At 47.2% G+C, this 23,481-nt stretch overlaps 1 protein-coding gene across 4 annotated transcripts in view; it reads left to right on the top strand.

The window, feature by feature from the left end:
- The window catches only part of UIMC1 (ubiquitin interaction motif containing 1), an 86,030-nt gene extending 75,209 nt beyond the window's left edge, over nucleotides 1–10,821 (top strand). For all 4 annotated transcript variants that reach the window (XM_083726262.1, XM_083726261.1, XM_083726260.1 and 1 more), the window contains exons 12-14: nucleotides 7,357–7,420; nucleotides 9,440–9,482; nucleotides 10,358–10,821. In XM_083726262.1, the coding sequence (XP_083582388.1) occupies nucleotides 7,357–7,420; nucleotides 9,440–9,482; nucleotides 10,358–10,571 (321 nt within the window). In that variant the 3' untranslated portion in view covers nucleotides 10,572–10,821. The remainder of the gene's footprint in view (nucleotides 1–7,356; nucleotides 7,421–9,439; nucleotides 9,483–10,357) is intronic.
- Nucleotides 10,822–23,481: the final 12,660 nt, after the last annotated feature.

The raw sequence follows: 23,481 nt of genomic DNA, 5'->3' as shown, positions 1-23,481 counted from the left end.
CCTGGCACCCCAGGAGGGTGGAGATTCTAGAGGTTTGACCCAAACCTTGCCTCAATCAGATGCAGCATATATCTACTATACCTAGCATGACTTACTACAGTGCACCAAAAAAATGAAGCACGGCTCAGCATCATAGTGTAACTGTGGGGAGCAGTGGGTGAGAATTAAATGGTCAGCAGGGAGAGGAAGTAACTTTCTGTGGGGCAGCTGAATGTGATATCTCTAACAACAAAAGTAAGCTTGGCTATGATGCTATTCAGACTTACTACCTGCTGCTTGAGAGCTGCTGTTCCGCGACATGATCCCATGTAGAGAGGTTCAAATCCCTGCTCAGCCACGAGCCTCTGTGAATGCCCTTTAGCAAGTTATCTCTTCAGCCTAATCTTTCTTGCAGGATTGTGCACCTGAGATTATACTGTGCTATAATTCACCCTGAATTCTTGGAACGGGATGAGAAGTCTCGATTCTCCTGGCCCCCTCCTGTTTTTGATTTGGCACTGCATGCTAAGTATCTTTCTAGTCCTTGTGGATGTGGAAAATAGGTAAAATCTGTGACTCTCAGATCACTACTTTCCCCTGAGATGATGATGATTTGCTTACAAAGTATATACATTGTTCTGCTTTGTGCTGTAGTACAGGGGCTCTGAAACTTTCTTCCCCCTGAGCCCACTTGAGAAGGTTAACATTTACTGACGCCCGCCAGTCACAAAGTGGCAGTGTGTGGGCAAAGCCAGTGATGAAATGACAGTGGTGATTGGCATAATCAACCAACAGTAAACTGGCACAATTTTCTATTGACGTCCCCTCTTCTGTAAATCGTTGGATTCATTATCACAGCAATTTCCTTGTGCAAGGAGTTCCATAGGTCAGGTTTCCTCAAGCTAAATACAGGGTTCGCTCTGGAGGCGTCTGGACTCAGCCCTGCCATCCAGTTTTAGAAAAAAATTCTTCCTACAGTTCCATAAGTGTATTTTTATTTCATAGTTCCCTTTCCCCCGCCTCCACCTCCCCAAGTCTCTCCAAATATTTTTTTATTAATCTCTGTCATGTCTTCTACCCTTCTCCTTCCACAGTTAGCTTGTACCCTGTTCCCACCCCCATACTGCGAGCTTTCAGCAATCCTCCTTCTCCACCACCTGTAACAGCTTCCCTCTCTTTAGTCACATATTATTACTTAATTTTTTTTTTATATCTTTCTAGTTTCCTTCCTGTTCTTGCCCTTTCCCTTCTGAGGAGGGAGGAGAGGCTTCCTGGCTCAGCTGGTGACTAGTTGGGAAGGGAGATTGGAGCTTGTCTGTAAAGCGTCCCCTTTCCCAGTCCCTCGGCCCATCTCTCCCTGTCGTCTCCCTCCTTTCCATTCTTTCTCTTCCTTCCCTCATGCTCAGCCAGCCATGTGGTCCATTTCTCCTCTTTCCATTCTTCCCTTCCGGTTCTCCATGTTCCAGCCTCGTTCTCTGACCAGTTCCTATGCACCACACATGTGTGGAGCTGCTGCTGTCCTGCCAACCGAAAGGTCACTGCATGACCAAGGGGCAAGCTGAAGGGCTGAGGCTCAATATTGGTCCCCAGCCCACAACCCTTCTCTAGTAGTTTTGCAGAAGTTGATAAGGGAGGGCCTCAAGAACCCCTACTTGTCTCTCAGGAGCAGGAAGTATTTATCTCCTTTCCTAGCACCAAAATTCTTCCAATTCTCAGTGGTGCGTGCTGGGATTTGCACTGCTAAGCTAGAACAAAACAATGTCTGTTTCAGGAATACCGTATTTTTCGTCCCATAGGACGCTCCGTCCCATAGGACGCACCTACTTTTTTGGGGGGGGAAATAAAGGAAAAAAATTTTTCCTTTATTTTCCCCCCCAAAACCAGGTCGGGGAACAGTGGGATGGCGGTGCTGCGCCTCCCCGCTGTCCCCCGAGCTTGTGGGGCTGGCCCATGTCTGCCTGGCGCAAGGGGCGCTCTGCTTCAGGGCGCCCCGCGCGTTGGGCGGCAGGCTACAGTCCGCAGCATGGGGAACCCTCTGTTTCAGGGCGCCCCACGCGCCCCCGGGTGCACAAGGCTTGCCAACACCAGCGCGGAGCACGGGGCGTCCTCCGAAGGGTGCCCCGTGATCCGTGCTGCCGGCTGCCGCCCGCAAGCCTTGCGCTCCCGGGGGAGATCCCCCGGGTGCGCAAGGCTTGCCAACACCAGCGCGGAGCACGGGGCGTCCTCCGAAGGGCACCCGTGCTCCGCGCTGCCAGCTGCCGCCCGCAAGCCTTGCGCTCTCGGGGGGAGATCCCCCGGGTGCGCAAGACTTGCCAACACTAGCGCGGAGCACGGGGTGGCCTCCGAAGGGCGCCCCGTGATCCGTGCTGCCGGCTGCTGCCCGCAAGCCTTGCGCTCCCGGGGGGAGATCCCCCGGGTGCGCAAGGCTTGCCAACACCAGCGCGGAGCACGGGGCGTCCTCCGAAGGGCGCCCCATGCTCCGCGCTGCCAGCTGCCACCCGCAAGCCTTGCGCTCTCGGGGGGAGATCCCCCGGGTGCGCAAGGCTGGCCAACACCAGCGCGGAGCACGGGGCGGCCTCCGAAGGGCGCCCCGTGCTCCGTGCTGCCGGCTTCCGCCCGCAAGCCTTGCGGTCTCGGGGGGAGATCCCCCGGGTGCGCAAGGCTGGCCAACACCAGCGCGGAGCACGGGGCGTCCTCCAAAGGGTGCCCCGTGCTCCGTGCTGCCGGCTGCCGCCCGCAAGCCTTACGCTCACGGGGGGGGGGATCCCCCGGGTGCGCAAGGCTTGCGGACACCTGCGTGGAGCACAGGGCGTCCTCTGGAGGGCGCCCCGTGCTCCGCGCTGCAGGCTGCCGCCCGCAAGCCTTGCGCGCCCAGGGGGAGATCCCCCGGGTGCGCAAGGCTAGCGGACACCTGCGCTAAGTACTGGGCGTCCTCCGGAGAGCGCCCCGTGCTCCGCGCTGCAGGCTGCCGCCCGCAAGCCTTGCGTGCCCGGGGGAACTCCCTCCGGGCGTGCAAGGCTTGCAGATAGCTTCCTGGAGCCTGGAGAGCGAGAGACGTCGGTGCGCACCGAGGCCTCTCGCTCTCCAGGCTTCAGCGAAAGCCTGCATTCGCCCCATAGGACGTACACACATTTCCCCTTCATTTTTGGAGGGGAAAAAGTGCATCTTATAGGGCGAAAAATACGGTAAGTTTCCATCTCCACCTTTGCATCTCCCACAACCAATGTACTTGCTTCCGCTTCTGAAGTTGTGTGCCACACCAGCAAGTTGAATGCTGGAGCAGCATATTTGTCTCATCCCAAAAGAAGTGTTACATTTACAGGGATGCCTTTTGCTAAGTCAAAATTGATTCCAAATCCCTGAATATCCTTAAGAGGCATGCCTTGCTGTTCTTCAGTCCCCAAATAGACAGCTCTCTCTTTTTGAGTTCTTGTTATATGTTTCTCTACCTGCATGTTCCTCTGCAATTTGTATATTTTGTTGTTTCAGCTGCACCATAGCTACATTGTGAAAATGCATGCTGTTATCATTTCTGTGCTCATCTCATAATATTATTTGTCTGTTATGAACTTTTATGGCCTGTCCTTTTGTAGACAGCACAATAGAAGAATACATTGTTTCCTGCAGTGCCACAGACAGCAATGCAAATATGTTTTGATCTAGCCCAAAATTGGGACCTTGAGGAGAAAGGGCAGGCTTTTCCCCAGATTGCAGAACCTATCAATGAGAATTGGGGGAGCATCTTTCACATATTATCCAGGAACTCATAATGTTTCCATATCATATCATATCATGCCATGCACACCAAAGGCCATGAAGGGGCAGTTGCAAAAATAGTTTATCATCATCATCATTACCACCATCGTTTATTAAATTTCTTACACTTACTTGTCTCACTTTGTCTTTCCCAGGGCAAACCAAAGTGACTTACATATTTGCTTTCAGGAACATTTGTACATTTAAAAGTACTACATTGCAGTATTCAGGCATGATACATTTAAAACCAAATTCACAGGCAAAAACATAGAATAAAGGTATTGCCATTGGCAAGCTCTCATTCACATTATGCCTGTTCATTCACATTATGCCTCATTCACATTAAGTCTGCAGGCATCATGAAAGAGTCTGAGTTGACACTCTTTAGAAGAGTGTGCATTAGAGTGCCATATTCTTTTAAAGAGAGAGAGAGAGAGGTGCAAATACATGGTTCCAAACTCTTTATACTTCTCCCTTGGCAAAAAGAGACACTGGTCTATACTACACAGCTGTACCTCTTAAAGCTTGTTTCTCAGGAGTATCCTGTTCTTTCAAAAGGTAACTGTGCCTCCCTTTGAGCGCAGAGTATGTGTTACACTACATAGGTGTAAACCATAGTTAACTAAAATTTATGGGTGTTCCCAGTATTAACTGGAATGCAGACATTCAGATATTTTTGACAGGCCACTTTTCCTGAATCATTCACTGGGCCCCAGTTTGCTGCAGCCCTTAGTTTTCAATTATACTATCATCTTTAAGTAATGACAAACTGGGTATATAATTATTTTGTCAAAACACTATTAATCCTGGTCTGTTTACCATATGATAATTTAGCTGGCCCTCTCCCTTCGCATTGGTCACTGATGTTCCTCCAGCTAATGCCTTGTGGGCATTTAACCTCCGGCATATGAAATGCGGATCAGCATCCTGGTGCCCTTGCACCCTCTGATGCACTTGCCTGCTACCTTGTGCGCACTGCCCATCTTGTTTGCGGTAGAGGTCTGCATGCAGCCTCCTTGCTGATTTATTTCTGACAGGGAGGTTGTAATCCATGGCAGCAGCGCGAGCGCTAAGGCAATGTGATTTCTCAGCAGGAAGATGCAACATGATGTCTCAGTTTTGTCTAATCCCTTAAATCCATCACATACCCCAGGCCCTCGGGGATTCGCATGCAAATGACGAGATTGCCTGTTGATGAGTTTGGCTGGGACACAGCCAAGCGTTATGCAGTTTCCAGCACTGTGGGAGGCCTTTGTTAATGCCACTGACTTCAAATCTCTTTTTTCAGATGTGGACAGAGCCTGTCTTATACTAAAACAGGAGGCATTACACACCTCTTTGGCGTTCCGGGTCTCGGTCCTCTCCCTTGTTCCTCAGTACCTGCACAAAGGAGCTTCCACATGCTCTCACGTGACCTGGGCATTGCATGTGCTTCTCCTGAGGCCTCTCTCTCTCTCTATCCACCCTGCCCTGTCTGTATTCCTTGGGGAGCTGGAGGAAAGCCTGCCCAGAATTTTTTGATGTACATAAGATTTTTCTGAGGGGTTTTTTTAAAAGAAAGAATCATAATCTCTAAAGAATCTGGAATCTTCAAAGTTGACAAATTTACTTTAGTATTCTACCTGATTACTACATAGAACTTGATGAGCAATTAAAATAAACTAAAAGAGTTTGATTAATGGTGGATTGTATTTAGTTAGCCAACAGATGCACAGCATAACAGAATCAGAATGCAGTTTCTGGTCTCCATTTGATTCCTAGGCTGAAACTAGATTTCCTACAGCTACCACCAAAAGCAGCAGTCCTACAACCCCTCTGCCTTCTTACTCCCTCAGCACAGCTAATAACCTAAAATGTAGGATTCAACATCACTACACTTAGCATTTCTTTACCATCATTTCCTCTGCTGGGTCTGGGGATTTGTATTTTTGTGACAGCCAGGGACCTCTCATAACATCTCATCCCACTTCTAACATAACAACACAGTTCTTGTTTGTTACTTCCTGGCATACCATCATGGGATGTGTGTGTATGTCTGTTTCATGTTAATTATGTTTGCCATAGCATGTAATCCAAATGATAAATCCCCAGATTCTTTCTAATCTTTAGTGACTTTTTTGTGAACCTCTCACCAAATCTGTTTTACTAAGCCCTTCTTTTGTTACAGCCAAATATACATTTTTGGCCACTGCTAGATGCTCCCATTCATCTTTGGCTTTTGATTTGTATGCTGCTGCTGGGATGGGCAGACAGGGGATTTCGTGGGAAAAAGGACAGATAAACTGGGATGACTTCCATGGCAATTAACATTTTGATGTGACAGAGACATTTAGGGAAGTTTCATCTGCATAGCAAAGGGTGTCACAGGAGGCCGGTGGGTCCAAAACAGATTGCAGCTCCTTTCAGCAACCTGATCATGTTCTCTTCCATCCTTTTAGAATTAGTAATGTCTAAGGTTGGTGCAGGGATTTTGCATAGAGGTCTCACCTTGATCGTGGAGTCCTGCGTCTCTACCTAGCCCTGCTAAACTTAATAAGTAGTTTGCAGCTAGAGTGTTAAAGCCCAGAAGATGTCATCTCTCTCCCCACAAGCTGTTAAAAACTTGGAAGATCTGGGCAAATAATCATTTCTCTGTTTTTCCTTTCATCTCGGCTCATGGAACTTCTTTACCTGGCTTGATTTGTGCATATTTTAGACTTCTTCAGTGAGAATATGTCAAAATGGTGCTTCATTCAGACAAGAGGTTGAGGTTATCCTCAGTCTACAGAATGAAATACAAAAGTTGATAAAACAAGGGACAAGATTACAGATAGGTAGCTGTGATGGTCTGCCATAGTCAAAACAAAAAAAATTCCTTCCAGTAGCACCTTAAAGACCAACTAAGTCAGTTCTTGGTATGAGCTTTCGTGTGCATGCACACTTCTTCAGATATCTGTGTATCTGAAGAAGTGTGCATGCACACGAAAGCTCATACCAAGAACTGACTTAGTTGGTCTTTAAGGTGCTACTTGAAGGGACAAGATTATTTGCAAAGGCTAGACTTGGAGCCTTTGCCTGTCGATCCTTATGGCACACCTCCAGTAGAGCATTCTCTGCTTATCCAATTTAGTGCACCTACAAACAGGATGTCTTAAAAACAACAACACATGTTCCTGAACATTAGGGTTGCAAAGAAGTGCCTGAAAACACTGTGCCAATATCTACTAAAGAAAATAGAAGATAAAATGGGAAAGATAGTGATCAAAGGGATGGCCTTCTTTGCTCAGCTCGCTTGCAAATTGTTCATTGCTCCTCCCCCCCTCCACTTTTACACACCAGCTTTCTATGAGACCCAACCCTTTCCCCCCATGCTCTGGCAAAGCCAGACCACGGATCCTGAGCCACAGGAGATGTGCAAGTTTTGAAATAAGGCACAGTTTCCAAAATGTTTGTGTTCCAGAATGTCATAATTTTGAAACCAGTGTTACATTGCCAAGTGCCTTCTACTCAGAGAGCCTTCTTTTCTGTGACATTCTCCCAATGCCTTTTTGCCTCTGTCCAGAATACATAGCAGGAAATGTTCTGCCTTAGGAGCTCTGTTCGTGCAGGACCTAATGAGGACGTTTTCTTACTTTGCCGCAGGAGAAGGGAAGAATGGAAGGCCACCTCTTGAGCATGCTGGAGCAATCCGAACACAAGGCTTCAGGTAGGAGAGGCAACACACTTCATTGTATGGGTGGGAGACCTTGTTCAGCTGGAGGGCTACATGCCTTCATGGGTCACATGCTAGTGGTGGGCAGCACTAGAGGCAAAAATGGGTAGAGCATTAGATTCTTTGTACAGTAGACTACATCACCAGAGGTTTCTAACCTGCCACCCATGCACTTCTCTCCATCTACCATTCAAGCAAAGAAGAGCAGCCATTGCAGTTCATTCCTGGGCACATTCCAGCCAGGCAAAAGCACTTAAGGAGAGCATGGAGCAGGGCTGGCGAGAGATATGGGCCAAATAGATATGTCTGGAGGTCTGCATTTGGCCCCCAGGCCTGAGATTCACCAGACCTTTGCCTTATTGCTGATATATTGATTCTACCGTTGCCCTCTAACATAGCATAAGCACATGATTGCCTTCTACCTATAGAGCATAGCTCAGCCTTGGTTGCTGCTATTCTCCCCCACATGCATGTTTTTTCTGAAGAAAGTCCCAGGCCTTTGCGCACCACAATTTTGTTGCTCTTAGCAGAGCTGTTTGGCCATAATGAGGGCAAAGGTCATTACTGGGTGTCTGGATTCTTGAAGGAACATCCCCAGAAGCTTTGTGAGAGGCCTCTTTTGAAACAAGGCAGCAGAAATGCATCTGCCTCCTTTCCCCTGCATAGTAATTATTCAGCTATATTTTAAAAAATCTTTTCATTACCAGTTTTTCTGCTAACATTTGGTTTTAGTTTGTCTCTGTAAAAGGCGTAGGTTCAGGTGATAGAAGTCTAAAACAAAATCATTTTTAAAGCTCCATCTGTTGCCATGGGGCTCCTTCCAAGATTGCAACACCAGAAAAGGTATAGTTCCCCCTCCTCTGCCAAATCCAGTTTGGCTGAGCAGTGTTTTCCAAGGGATGCAGCTTCTCATTGGAATGAATGTTGTCTTGAAAGAGTGGCCAGCCATGATCACAGAGCTGTAGGTTTTGATGGGTTTTCTACGCCTTCCAGTCCACCCCCCTGCTCAGTGCACATGATACAGAACTGGAGCATCATCAATAGGTGGACATTTTAGATCTCTGCTTGAAGACCTCTAGCAAGGGGAAGAGCCCACCATCCCTCTAGGTAATCTGTCCCACTGTCAAGCTGCTCTTTCTGCCAGGAGGCTTCCCCAAACATTCAAATGAGTTCTACCCTCCTTAATCTTAAACCTATTAGATCTTGTCTTGCCCAATGGGGAAACGGCGAACAAGGCTTTGCCCTCTTCTGTGTGGCAACCCTTTGGGTATTTGAAGGGTGCTATTGCGTCTCTCCTCAACCTTCTCCAGGCTAAATATACCCGTTTCCTTTTAAGCTCATGTCTGTATATTTGCCCCTTTTTAATTTGACCAATTGTCTTTGAGGATGGGTAGAAAGGCCTCCAGGGAACACACAATGATTGTTTAAGCAAGAACTCACACCCACACCACACCCACACCCACACACACCAGTCACCTTGTAACATTAAGACACCATTCCTCAAAATTGTGCCCACTACCATTCCCATCATCCCTGACTATTGTCTGTGCTGGCTGGGGCCAAGGGTCAAGGACGATGGGAATTCTATTCCAAAACATGTGGAGGATACCAGATTGAGGAAGGCTACTTCATGATAAAAGACAACAACCCCCAACAAAACTGAAGTTCTTCTCCCCTCCTTCACAGAAAAATGACTACTTCTTTCACAATGGGCATTCGTTTATTCAGCATTTCCTCACAGGCCTTGTTTCCACACCACTGACCATCTTTATTGATCTCCTCTGAACCTGTTCTTATTTGTCTCCAAAATCCTTCTCAAAGAGTAATGCTCAGACTGGACAACTAATACCCCAGATGAGGTTTTATGTATTTCTGTATTTAAGCTTCATACTTGCCATAATGGCTTCTAAGCAGTCACTAGTGCAAAATAAAATGGAACTTGCACTTCCTATGACTTGGAATTTTGGACCACTGCTGGTGGGATTAAGATCCTGTGATGCACTCTCATTTCAGATGCAGAGGAGGCTGCCGCACTATCTGGAGAAGATGACTCAAGGTGAGCCAGTGCCACAGGGTCTTTCACCTGCTGTGGCAAAAGTATGACCACCTTAGTGCAGGTTTTGAGCACCGTGCTATCAGCACAGCCAAAGGAAAGGCTTTAGTAAGGTGGAAAGTTGACTGTATGTAACATTAGTTTCTGCCGCTGATGGACAAGGAACTCAGCCACTTCTGAATAAGAAGGAAATACCTTTGAGTGCAGGCGGGAAGGAAATAACTCTGAGTTCAACACTAGGAGGTGTTGACTACATTAGACAGCAGAGTTCTCATTTTATATCTTCTTCATTGGTTGCCAGTATGTATAGGGGCACAGGTTATGGTGCTACTGATTGCCTAAAAAGCCCTAAACGGTACTAGAATATTTGAAGAATCACCTTCTCTTACATGACCTGGCCCTGCTTGCTGCATTAATAATGGGAAGCTTGCTCTGCACCCTATTGTCATTGCAGGCCAAATTGACAGAGACAGGGCCTTCTCTGCATTGGTGCCCAGAGTTTAAGGCTTCCTCCTTCAGGGTGTCCCAGTGGGCTTTCATTATTGGTGATTAGACAAGTTGCTGAGACTTTTTTGTTCAACTGTGCCTTTAGTACAATTCCTCTTCCTCCCCATTGTTTTATATGTTTGCTCTATTTTGTGCAATATTCTTTCTCTTCTCTTTTTATCTTTATTACTGCATGTGTTTTGTAGGACGTTTTAACTTAGGTTGTGAGCCACCTTGAAGGGGACCAAAAGGCAGGGTAAAATGCATTAAATAAATAAAGAGGAGGAAGTTGGAAGAGTTGCATTTTGTAAGACTATGGCTTACAGACTCATGTTGTAAGACTAGCTGTCTGGTTTTACATTTTGTTTTCTTTTGTATTTCCCTCCTATCAGGTGCAGCTTGGCAGAGGTGGGCAAGAAAGCAGAGTGCAGTCACAATGTCCAGAGCACCTATCCCCAAGCAGGTTGTAGTGACTCTCCAATTAAATCTTTCACCTCCATTTCTGAAGCCAAAGACTGCCTAGTGGACTTCAAAAAACAGCTCACCATTGGCTCTGGCAGTCAGAAACAAGCCAAAGCCAGCCTCAGGAGCAGGAAGAAATACTGAGCATTGCACAAGAGAAAAGGGGCCTGGAAACGGAATAGGAAGCAAGCTCTTCCATTCCACTGACTTTGTCTGGCAGGAAGAGTGCAACTTCTCTACCAGCTTCAGACATCCCTCTTCTGTACATATTATATGAACCATACAGGATTTGTCATGTATTGAATTGGTTGTGTACTTTATAGATGCCTCTTCAACTTGCTTTTCAATTATAAAAGAAAATGAAATATATTTATTATGTTTTTATAATCTGCAATCCTCTGCTGTTTGGGAATCCTTTTTATTATTGTTTTATTTTATTACTTCAAACCTATGTGTCCATAAAAAAGCCCACTGGTCAGTATGAGGCATCTTATTGCATATGTCAAAAACTTGGTGAGTGGTCTAGCCAAAGCTGAGCATTTTTAAGACCTGTTATATGAGTGAGAGAGACATAAAGATGTGCTTCTGTCATTAAAAACAATGGTTCTTTAGAGGTGTGTATAGCTTTGGTTATAGCCTGCCCTGTTTTGCACTAACTTCACACTGCTGACAGAATATGAGTGTGATGGACAAGATTAGCCAGTCTTCGGCTTACGTTCTACACGGGCAGGCACCATGACTTGAGCACAGATCAATAAATACAAAAGAGGAGAGAAAAAGAGGACAAAAATTGGGTTTTCGTCCTAATATATTATATTAAATTAAATCAGAAATGGCCAACTTCTTAAATCTGGCAGGCTGGATTATCCTTGGCCAAGGTGCTTTGGGGTAGATTTCCAATCTGGCATAGGAAAGGAAAAATCAAGGCAGGTATCAAATGGGGTCTCTAGTCTGCCAATTGCTACCCTGAGTTACACGCACACATAGCAGGTCTGTGAGGCTACGGTATCAATGGTGTGGCTCCCCTGCTTGTCCTATGATCAATCCCCTCTCGGCTCCTGTTTTAATTTTAATTGAAGGCCACATTTAGCCTGAGCTCTGTTGTGCTGGGTACTGTACCGTAATATAATTCATTCAGTCCCTGCCTGAAAGAGCTTCGAATCTAAAAATTAGGCCCAAGGGGTATCTAACATGGCCTGTGGCACAGCAAAAGCGAGCAGCCCACACCTTGATGTTCTGTTATTACCTAATTGTTCCATGTTTCTACAAAATACTGTACATTCTTGGGACTTTATTTTATTTTGATGCAGAGCCTGCGCTATTGCAAGAGCTCAAGGGCAGGTTACAGGTAACAGCAATTACACATAAAACAAAGAAATCCCTGTCTCTAAATTGCTTACAGAGGCCAGGGAGAACTAAAGGAAGGATGACATGCTATCTTAATGGGACATTGTTTTATCTACTGTGAAAAGGCTGGTGTCGACTCCTGCTAAAGACAGAAGGATTTTAGTGGCCTAGAGGTGTCCTGCAAAGGCGTATGTGCATTCTGCGTGTGCAGAAGAGAAAGGAAGGGGTAGAAGGGGTTTCCTTTTCAGAAAAAAAACATGATACAGGTTAGATTTTCCTTTATCTGGGCTTCAGGCATCTTGAGTTCCAACCCTACCTGGCTGGAAGAATGGGGGAGGGGGCTTTATTTAGAGCTTGCTGGCTTTGTCCATTCCATGGCCAAAACAGTGGTAGTGTTGCCCTTCACCTTCACCCAGTAACACAGGGAGCCTTGTTGCTCCCCGAGTCCTGTGGACTCCTCAAAGTTTTGTTTGAACCCATTTCATATATTCAGTGAGAAAGCTTTGCTTGAACTGGGCACTTCTGGATCTCTATGGAAAAGTGAGGAGGTTGCATGTCCAAAGCAGTTCTTTCCTCTATAAAAAAGAGATGTTTTGTTTTTGTGAGGAACCACCTCTCTTTACGGAGGAGAAAATGCATTGTGGGGCAGAAAGGCTCAATAAACCCTTCTTGACATTATTGTTTCCTACAATCGATTAGATGTGTAGGATTCAGATATGACTCGCCACCTGTAGTCTGAGGTGGGGCGCTATAGGAAAAGCTTCACCTCTTGATTCTGTGCAGTGCGTAAATGGGCCCTGAGCCAGCGGCTGTAATCCAAGCAGCCTCAGCTAGGGAGTGATGCCCATTAAATTCTGCGGAACTTAACTGCTTAGAATCACTCTGCTTGCTGCTTGAAGCTGATGGCAAGGCAAGGTAAAAAATGAATAAAAAAGCAATAGGCTGTATTTGGTGCTGCCATGTCTTCAGCTGCCATATCCTCCACTGCCTTGGCACGCACTCCTTCCCTTGTTACCTCACCAAATTTCAGTGCATCTGAGATCTTTCTCCCAATTTCACTGCATAAAAGATGTCTGCATAAAAGAAACCCTCCTGGTTTCTTCCTCGTTAACTGTCAATCCACTGCAGGCCTGCCGCTGGAAGCAAAACCCCTTGTTTATCTTTTCAATTGGTGATAAGGAAAAAGCAGAATGACTTTCCCAAGCTCAGCTGTCACCAGTGCTCAGGGTCGGCTCAAGGAGACACCAACGAAAGCAGCCATGGCAGGCTGGGGATCCCACCAGCAGCCGCTCCCACAAGCCTCCTTCCAGGCAAAGCTGACACAGTCCCAGGGCGTGCGGCGGACGGTGTCACCTTGGGACAGAGCCACTCGTCTCTCTGCACAGTGTCTAGCGGACATCTCACGGAAATTGTCAGCCTGTACCGCCGCTCGATTGGAGCACTTTGACTCAGGGTACTTGATAGCAGTGAGCAAACAAAGGAAAGCTTGGCTTGGTAGCCTGGGCAGCAATAATCTCTGCTTTGCAAGCCTGGCTGCACCTTTTTCTGCAGCCGTGTCTGTCTCCTTTTGTCTGGCAGACTGGCTTCAAAGAAGCTAAGAGGGAGAGGATGTTCTGAGCATCCTGATCCCAGGTGTCGCAGAACTAGGGTGACCACACTCTGGCATGGTACTGGGCACATTATACAAAACCAGCATTGGGCGAAGTTCTCCGGTGCCAACACTGGGATCTCCACACAGGAGCTACTAAGGTGCACCCAGCCATCAGTTCTATTTTATTTTCCAAGCCAATAGAGAAATCACCAAGTAGTAGTAGTATAGGGCTTATGTGGTGGTTTACGCATCACTTTTATTTCTTAGCTGGGTACTTTTCTGGACTCATCAGACACCAATTCCTTAAGGAATATTTTAGAGTATGATAGTGTTAGGCGAAATCAGGGAATATGTGGCAATAGCGGTAGAGAAACTGGGATCTGAGAGCAGATCACCGACACATAATATGTCATTTAAGCAATCAAATGAAGAAAATGCAGACCACCTAAAGGATCACCTCCCATGTATACTTAGACCTCAAGATTATTCCCAGAGACCATTCCCCAAATCACTCCCAGGTCCGTCCCCCCAGTGCAATTGGGGAAGTGCAGTTTTGGTGGTAGCAATATGGCTGTGGAAAGCCCAGACATTCCACGTTCCAGATACTGCTTTGCTTTTGTGAAGGTGTAAAACACTGGAGTGAGCAATTTAACATTGCCTTAAGGTTCTTGTGAACCACCCTGAGATCTTTGGATGCAGGGCAGTATATAAATAGTTATAGTAGTAGTAATAAAATAATGGTAGTAGTAACAATGGTTTCATTTGTTAAACTTTAAATGTTAACTTCCAGAATGAAATTGGTGTTTTGAAATCCCCAAAGTTCAAATTAACATTCTCAGTTGTTTGGTCACTTTTCTCAACACTTGCTGTCAATCCCATGTTGGACTGCCAATCCTGTGCAGCCTGGTGTCATGAACTGGCAGGACAACGGGCTGGAGGAAGAGGAAGAGGAAGAAGAGGATGCTGACAAAGGGTGTCTAGCTACACCAGAGCAAGCTGTCTCCCTGAACATGGAGGGCTCTGAAGCACAGGGAGCAGGGGAGGGGTGGCTAAGGCAGGCAAGGGCCCAGAGCCCAGCTCCCTAGCTGGCCAGGTGCAGCTCGCTAGCTCTGGGAGGAGAAGTGATTCCTCAGCTGGAGTAGGCTCAGGACAGGTGAGGGTCACCTGCCTCATCAAGCCAGATCCTCCAATAAGTATGCAAAGGACAAAGGGGAAGCAGAGCTGAGGGGCTGTGTCTGCTCAACTGCCCATGTTGAGGGACCTTGACTTGGAGGCTCCTGGACCTCCATGGTTCAGGTTTGACTCTGGACTGTATTCTGACTGCTGGTCTTTGGACTTGGCTGCTTGGATTGACCCTGAATCGTTTCCTGACCTTTGGATTTCACTTGTATGGATCAACCCTCAGACTTTGAACTTTGGACTTGGCACACTGACTTGCTGCCAGGTAAGCCAGGGGTTCAAGACAACTGGAAGTAGCAGGGGGCCCACTCTGCTGCAGGTGGGAGGAGGGCAGGGCTAGATCCAATGGTGGCCAGGGCTGTGGGGTGTGAGATATAAAAACGCCAGTCCCAAGACTCTGGGTCCCGAGACCCTTGAAATAAAGTCTGAGCAAAATTGGTGAAGCAGCAAAGAGTTTTATTGATTACATTTTTCTTGCAAGAAGGGGGTGTCCCAAAAGCACGCACACCCAAGTTCAGTAAAACACAAGCATATACAGTCAAACCTTAATTGTTGAACATAATCAGTTCTGGAAGATGGTTTGACTTCCGAACCGTTCAACAACCAAGGTGCGGCTTCTGATTGGTTGCAAGAGCTTCTTGCACTCAAGCAGAAACCACACCAGACATTCAGGTTCCCAAAACCGTTCGAAAACCGGAGCATTTACTTCTGGGTTTTGGCGTTCGGGAGCCGAAACGTTCGAAAACGGAGCCGTTTGAGAACCGAGGTTTGACTGTATTCCCTTCAACTGAGTGCAAATTCCCTCCCCACTTCCCCATTGGTTGGGGTGTGTGTGCCTAATTAAAATACTAAATTCTCCGCCTCTGTTGACATCTCCCATTCCTTTGAATTCAGAGACCATCACCCTTAATGACATTCGACCTTAAAAGGAAGCATGTTCCTATGGTCTTACACATTTACTCAAGCGATGAAGCCACGTCCTGACCACCCCTTAGGCATACACAAGTTTCACCCCTGCTGAAGTGTGTTGAAGCGTCTAGATAAACCACATTCTAGCAGCAAGCATCCCTGTTTTGGGGCATTGTAGCCACAAGCCAGAAAAGATAAGTCCCAAAGCGAGTCTGTGGTTCCTTAGCTGTGCAACCTTCTGCTCAGATGGTGCAACTTTCTGAGGCCTTCGGCCTTTTATGAAAAAGCGACATTCTCCATTTCTTACAGGGGCAAGGGCCCAAAGTGTCTGGAACCAGAGCCAAAAGTAAGCAGGACTCCCCTCTTTTTCTGCCACCCCCTCCCCCCGCTCCCCCCCCAACTCCTTACCCACCTGCATGACATCAGACCAAAGACTATGCAGGCCTCAGGTCTGCCCACCCTTGGCTGCTGAAGCTGCAAAGAGCTGACGGGGTAGGAGAAAGTGTGTTTCCTGGGGCTGACAGGACAGGGAGGGAGATGGCAGAGCCTCAACCTTTCACTCACCAGCTCTGTTCGAAACAGAGGCTGAAAGCAAGTGCGTTTTCCAGAAAAGCTGCTGTCAGGTCCTGTGCTCGCCCTTGTTGGTCACGGAGAGGCTGCTGCCCAAAGACAGCTTGTGGCGGTCTCTGCTGTTGAACCTCTGCCCAGCTGTCACGGAGGCCTCAAATATGTTTTATTATTCATTAAACTATCTCCCTTTCCCCATTCTCCAGCACACAGCACATTTGCACAGACAGGCTGTCCTCCCCCACCCCTCGGCCCGCTGGCAGGATTGTCCTTCGCAGAAAGGGAGCTCGCAATAAGCAAAGGCATCCGAATGAGGGAGCAGCGATGAGGCTGACCTCTCCTCAGCCTGCTCATGTGCGAAAAATCCCCTTTCTCAGCAAAGGATGTACCTAGGTCCTCCCCTGATCTGAATAGGGAGGGGAACCTGGTCAAAATAGGAATCTGGGAGTTGCCTGATTCCCATCTGTTGCTGCACAGGAAGCCATGGGCATTTCCTACTAGGCGCTCTCTCCCCATCGGCAGGAATAACTGCTTAGCATAGCCATCTTCCCTTGCCTGGATGCTCTCTGCAGTAGCAGGGTGGTAATGAGAGAAACCGATCTCGAGAACTGGTAGCTGCTGATCCCCAGAAGACGAGAGCGGAGAAGTACATGCTAATCTGAAATGCATTGACTTCAGTCTCAGCCGAGAGGCTCTTATCAAATGTTTCTGCTGACAGGAACAGCGCCCAGTAGGAAATGGCTGCAGATTTCTTGGGCAGCAACAGATGAGCATCAGGCAGTTATCAGTTATCACCCTTTCTTTACCTTACTTGCTACAGGTCAACCGGGGACCAAGCTGCATCCTCCCACAGCCTCTCCTTCCAAGAGGGAGAGAAAAATATCAGTTCCCATGGAGGCTGCACATGCACCATCCATTTCAACTGCACTCCCCACACAAAAAAATCTGGGAATTGTAGTTTATCCCTTGCAGAGCTACAATTCCCAGCATGGTTAACAAGTTACACTTCCCAGAATTCCTCTTTTTAAAGGGGGGGTTTGCATTAAACTGTGTACTCTTCATAGAGTTACTGGGATAGTTCAGTCGGTAGAGCATGACTCTTAATCTCAGGGTCATGTGTTTGAGTCTCGCGTTGGGCAAAATAATTCTGCATTGCAGGGGGTTGAAATGGATAACTCTTGCGGTCCCTTCCAACTCTGATTCCCAGTCCCCGCTGTCGCCACAACATTCCTCCTCTGTTGCCCATTAGAATCCATTAAGTCCGTTGAGGGAAACCCTCTTAATATTACTATCTTAGCGTTATGGCACAAGGAGAAAGGGCCGTGGCTCAGTGGCAGAGCAGATGTTTGCATGCAGAAGGCCCCAAGTTCAGTCCCTGACATCCATTTCGGTTCTCTCCATTTCTGCCCCCCCCCCCAGTCTTTAGGTTTGCAAGTCGTTTTTGGAAAGGGTGGCTTGGATAGATGTGCCTTTAAAATGCAAAGTGAATTGAGTTTCTCTGCTGCCTGAAACCCTAGGCGGCAGCTGGCAGGCAATGTGGACAATGGTGAGCTACAGGGGACATTGGTCCAACTCAATATTAGACGATTTCCTATGTTCCACTGTGTCCAGAAAGTAGCGAACCTTTTGGAGATTCACTGACGTACAAACCTGAGCGTCTTGTAAGGACAGTCATTATAAGGTACTTTGTCATCTCTGTGTTGTACTCTCAAAGCCCACTTCTTTAGCAAAGCCCTTCTCTGAACATCTTCATTTTTCCTACTCCAACTTATGCCTACTGCTCCATGTGTGTGCACCTGTGAGTGCACTGCTATATAGATCCACTTCGCCTTCTCCCTCCTGCCTCTTTGCCCTGTTTTTGCTTGTAAGCGCTTTTCAACAGGGGAGCCCCTCTTACTTTGTTCCGTAAAGCACATTGATGGCGCTGTATAAAAGATAAATAGTAGTTGTTTTACTAGAGTGTGATTTCCAGGGGGATGAATGTGGAGTGGCTGAGCTGTGCTCTGTTTTGCAAAGGCACACATGCCTCCCATCTACCACAGTACATGCAGCGGAGAGAGATGTCGTCTGGGGCTGAGTGCAAGTGCATTTAATTATCTGCAGAGTGAGAAGAAGCTAGTGTTGTCTCAGGTGTTGCAGTAAAACTCTGCTAAATTCTTTACAAGTAGCCTTGAGGGGGAAATGCACAGGACAGGTGGAAAGTGAGGAGCAAAACCTGGGATGTCCAATGATTCCAAAAGCAACAAAGAATCTTGCAGTACCATATAGATTCATAGAATTGTAGAGTTGGAAGGGACCACAAGGATCACCTAGTCCAACTCCCTGCAGTGCAGGTCTCTAGTCCAATGTGGAAATCAAATTCACAACCCTGAGATTAAGAAGCTCATGCCCTACCAAGTGAGCCTAAAGACTTACACTTTTGTTTAATGGCACAAGCTTTTGTGGACTGGAGGCTACTTCATCAGATGCGGAAAATGTTTGGATAGCTTTGCAAATCTGTGTAAGGAAAAGCAACAGTCTTGTGGAACCTTAAGACGCCGAGACCCTTTCCCTTGCTTAATCGTGATCTTATCGGGGCTGTCCTATGCGATCCCATCTTCAATAATATTTGTGGCTGCAAAAGTTTTGGGGTGGTCATACTGCTTCATTTCGAATCAGTGCATATCCTATACCTGCTGAAATCCGGTCACTTTTCATACCACAATATTAGGAGGGGGATGTTGTCCAGCTTTTGTTGCGCCATAGCCCCTCTGGACAGCAATAATGTGGTAGCGTTGGGGAAGCATCACAGAGCAACTAATAAAGCAAAATGAACCCACCGTTGATGCGCTACTGTTGTGGCAAAAAACATGTTGCAGGATACGCCCACAATAAAACATCAGTCTGGAAGGGCCCTGCTGTTTCTTACTGCATAAAGATTGCATGATTCCAGTTATTTGATTAAGTGTGGGGTTTGAAAACTGTGGCTTCCCATCTCGTTTGTGGGTAGAGATGCCTCTTGTCCTAACCCTTGCGACAAGCGTGGATCTCTTGCTCTCTAGGAAGGGAAGCCGAGGACAGCGGTTCTCCTTTCCCTTGGACAGCCGCTTGTTGGCAGGTGGCCTAAAAGAAGGTGGAGCGCAGGGAAGCCTTACATTATAACTTGACTGTGAGCTGCTTTCATTTTTAGTGTCCCATCTGTGTGGGCTCCCCACAGCCTTCTCTCCAGCAACCAGTGAAGTCAGGAGAACAGGACACACCTGCCCAGCTCAGCCAGGAGCATCCGCACCTTAGTGCCCACCTGGTCCCTGGTAAGTGGCATTTCCCTGGTTGTATCAGCTTCTGTGCTGTCAGATAAGCCTCTCTGCCAGGTTGCAACCATGCCAGGGAGTATGGAACTGTGGCCAAGACACTGCTTATATCACTAACACTCAGCCCAACCCACAGCACCTGTTCAGGGCAATGTGTGCGGCTGGTGGTGGCAACAGTGTCTAGTGCAGCTCAGGCAGCTGATGTCAAGAGAGAAAGCCTCCTTCTCTGCATCTCCCAGGGTCTGGTGGGTGGATGAGGCATGGAACAACGGTAGTCCAGTGGTAGAGCTGCTGCTTCGTATGCAGAAGATCCTGGGTTCAGTTCCCAGCATCTCAAGGTAGGACCAGGAGATAAGCCTGCCTGAATCCCTGGAGTTCCCTGTCAGTTCTGAGCTACGTGGACCAGACTCGGTATGGGGCAGCTTCCTATGTTTTGCTTGGGGCAACAGAGCCCTTCCGTCATTGAACGGAAGGAGGGAGGCAAGGCAGAGTTGGCCTATCAATCTTGTCTCCTATCATGGGACAGTTCTGCCTTTTTCCAGGGATGCAGGGGGCGGAGGAGAGTCAGGAGGAAGGGTAGATTCCTTGGACTGAAAGCCATAAGCACATGCGTGATTTCTTTCTTTTAAAAAAATTATATTAAGTTTCAACATTTTTAACACATGTAGTCATAACATAGATTTGTCTTTTATTTTTTACTTCCCACCCCCTTTTCCATGGAGTTTTTTTAACCTCTTCTGCTCCATCTTCTATCAAATCATAACCACTAATTATTTCTGTTGCACATAGCTCAAATCCATACTATAATATATTTTAAAATAGTTCAAAAAAGACATTCCCTCTTCCATAAAACAAGGGAATGTGCTATTTCATGGAAGAGTACAGACAAGGAGTTGGGTCAGAGTGTTTTCAGAGAGCTGAAAACTGACTCTGTGTAACTCTGGGCTCAAGTCCTCCAGACTTTCAGCCATCTGAGGTGCGTTTAGTCTTGCTGGCAAAAATTGTTAGAAGCAGAACAGGGATGTGATAAATGGGAAAACTCTTGTGCCCAAATACTAGATTTTTTAAGCCCCCTGCTCCAAATGTCGAGATAATCCAAGTGCCTTGTCCAGTTGAATAATGGAACCACCACCATTAGGAACATAGGAAGCTGCCTTATACCAAGTCAGACCATTGGTCAATCTAGCTCAGTGTTGTCTATACTGACTGGCAGCAGCTCTCTGGGATTTCAGACAGGAATCTCCTACCTGCAGATGCCAAGGATGGAACCTGGGACCTTCTGCACTCGAAGCAGATGCTCTACCACAGAGCCACAGCCCTTCTGCTCATTGTGGATTAGGGGTTTGGCTGGACAATGCCCAGAGATGCTAGATGCCTTTAAGGTAAAGGTAAAGGGACCCCTGAACATTAGGTCCAGTCATGACCGACTCTGGGGTTGCGGGGCTCATCTTGTTTTACTGGCCGAGAGAACCGGCATTTGTCCGCAGACAGCTTCCGGGTCATGTGGCCAGCATGACTAAGCCGCTTCTGGCGAACCAGAGCAGCGCACGGAAACGCCGTTTACCTTCCCGCCGGAGCGGTACCTATTTATCTACTTGCGCTTTGACATGCTTTCGAACTGCTAGGTTGGCAGGAGCAAGGACTGAACAATGGGAGCTCACCCCATCACTGAGATTAAAATCGCCAACCTTCTGATCGGTAAGTCCTAGGCTCTGTGGTTTAACCCACAGTGCACCCGTGTCCCTAGATGCCTTTAGGTAAAGTTAAAGGTACCCCTGCCCGTACGGGCCAGTCGTGTCCGACTCTGGGGTTGCGCGCCCATCTCGCTTAAGAGGCCAGCACTGTCCGAAGACACTTCCGGGTCACGTGGCCAGCGTGACAAAGCTGCTCTGGTGAGCCAGCACCAGCGCAGCACACGGAAACGCCGTTTACCTTCCCGCTAGTAAGCGGTCCCTATTTATCTACTTGCACCCGGGGGTGCTTTCGAATTGCTAGGTTGGCAGGCGCTGGGACCGAGCAACGGGAGCGCACCCCACCGCGGGGATTCGAACTGCCGACCTGACGATCGGCAAGTCCTAGGCGCTGAGGTTTTACCCACAGCGCCACCCATGTCCCTAGATGCCTTTAGGTTTTGTTTTTTTAAAATGAAACTAATAAGGCCAGGGAGAAGTGGTGGTAGATGGGGGAAGCTAAAACTCTCCTCCTTTCCCCACCCTGAAGCTGGGGGAGGGGGTCAGTATGGGGCTTCTATGGACCCTCTTTTCATAATTTAGCTTGCTGTTCTGCACCTTAGAGAAGCATTGGATCAGCTGCCGGAATGCATTCCTGTGCAGTGGTTGCACAGCACTTGTAACATTTTTCTCTCCAGTCCCAAACACGGACACAGAGCAACACATTCAAGTGCTGGACTTCAGTTTATTTGACCTCATGGAAACCAGTACAAACCCAGAGACATCAGGGCACATTCCAGGGGATGTCCCATGTGGGCTATTGTGTTTGACGGATTCATTTTTCCTAGGGACTCCCTGCAGTCTTTTGATGTCCATTACACAACAAGCGAGTATCAATCACCACAGAGGGCTTGCTGTCAGCTATAAAAAAAGCAGAGCAAAAGCAAGAGCCAGGGCTTGGTGAGACTCTGGGAAGCAGTAAATATGCTGGAGAGGGGAGGGTGAGCTCCACCCTACTCTACCTCCTTGGATAAGCCAGCTCTCTGCTGGATGAGAGAAGGGTGCAGTCATGGGGCTCACAAGAGAATTAATCTTGAATAGTTGGCCTCATGTTCCTGCAGTTCTTTATAGAAATAACTTCATTTCCATTGGAATGTTCCTTCCTTGCACTGAAGCTATGGGCCACATTTCAAATGTTCTCCAGCAAACCACCAGCCGCAAGGAACTGCTATGAGCCAATTCACCCATTAGATGATGGTTGTTGAGTATAGCTGTATCCGAAAGCGTTATTATTATTATTACTACAGCTGATTTATTAATTGCCTTCTAAACCACCACCTCCAGTCAATTTACAGATATCGTAACCTATTTTTTCATAGTTGCACATTTAATTCTTTGGTATTCCCTTATCACATCTTCGGTGTATACCTAACATGTAAAATACAATGGAACAGAGATTTGGATATGAGACGAGGTAGCGCACATCAGCTCCAGGTTTTGTGGGAATTTGGGACAAATGCCTTGAGCATTCACCTCCTTGCCACTGTCACCAACGCCCATTTGCTTGCAGCAATGCCAAAGAAAGAAAAGCAGGGTCAGCGATTTCTGGAAGTCAGTCCTGGAGGCCCCATGGGTTTTTTGTTGCTGGCAAGTGTCTCGTGATGTTGACCCCAAAACAGACCCCAAGCAGCAAGCAAAGAACATGGCTGGTTTGGAGAGAAACAAGCCATGAACCTGGGGTGGGGAGGGCAGACAACACAAACCAAACTCTGGCTTATGTCACCCATGGTACAGTGGCGGCGGCAGCACCTTTGAAACTTTAAAGCAGCATTTGCCAGCCCGTTAAACCATAGGGTTTAATCCTCCCCAGTGGCCCAGGTTATCAGCTAACCTTCTGTTAAACAGAAGGTTGGTGGTTCATTGCAGAGGGTTGAACAAGATGGCCCTTGGGGTTCCTTCCAACACTATAATTCTATGTGACATGCGAACTGAGCCAGGATGTTGCCATATTCTGAAGAGAGCAAACTTCTTCTTTTTTACTGTTTCAAAAGAAGATTTTATTACATGGGTTACTGGAAGACAACAATGTTCATTTATTCTTTATAGAGAAAAATATTTGCATACCACTATTCATAAAAAAGGAAAATTAAACTGTTTGGAAAAACCATGCATGTAACAGAGGGGTATATCAGTCCGGCTCTAATAGAATGGTACTCAATACAGAAGCCAGTCTAGAGAAAAAGAGCTCCTAACACAGCAGCTTTGTAGACAAAGTTGTAGGTACAGTTTTCCCGACTGTTGATCCAAAGGCTTTCTTCATGCCTTCATACATTTTGTGAGTGTTGCAGGTGTCAACAGTGAGCTGAATGTTCTGACACAGCTTTCGTTAGTAGTCATTGGCCATCTGCTGAAGATCGCTCCTTGCCTTTCTCAGTGTAGCAAGAGTCTTTTTGTAAGGCGCATGCTTGTAGTTCGCAAGAGCATTGTGCTTTGCAGCAATA

This window comes from Podarcis gaigeae (assembly GCF_964106915.1).
Source record: "Podarcis gaigeae genome assembly, chromosome: 2".
NCBI classification, from domain to species: domain Eukaryota; kingdom Metazoa; phylum Chordata; class Lepidosauria; order Squamata; family Lacertidae; genus Podarcis; species Podarcis gaigeae.
This window is presented reverse-complemented; position numbering and strand designations above follow the sequence as displayed.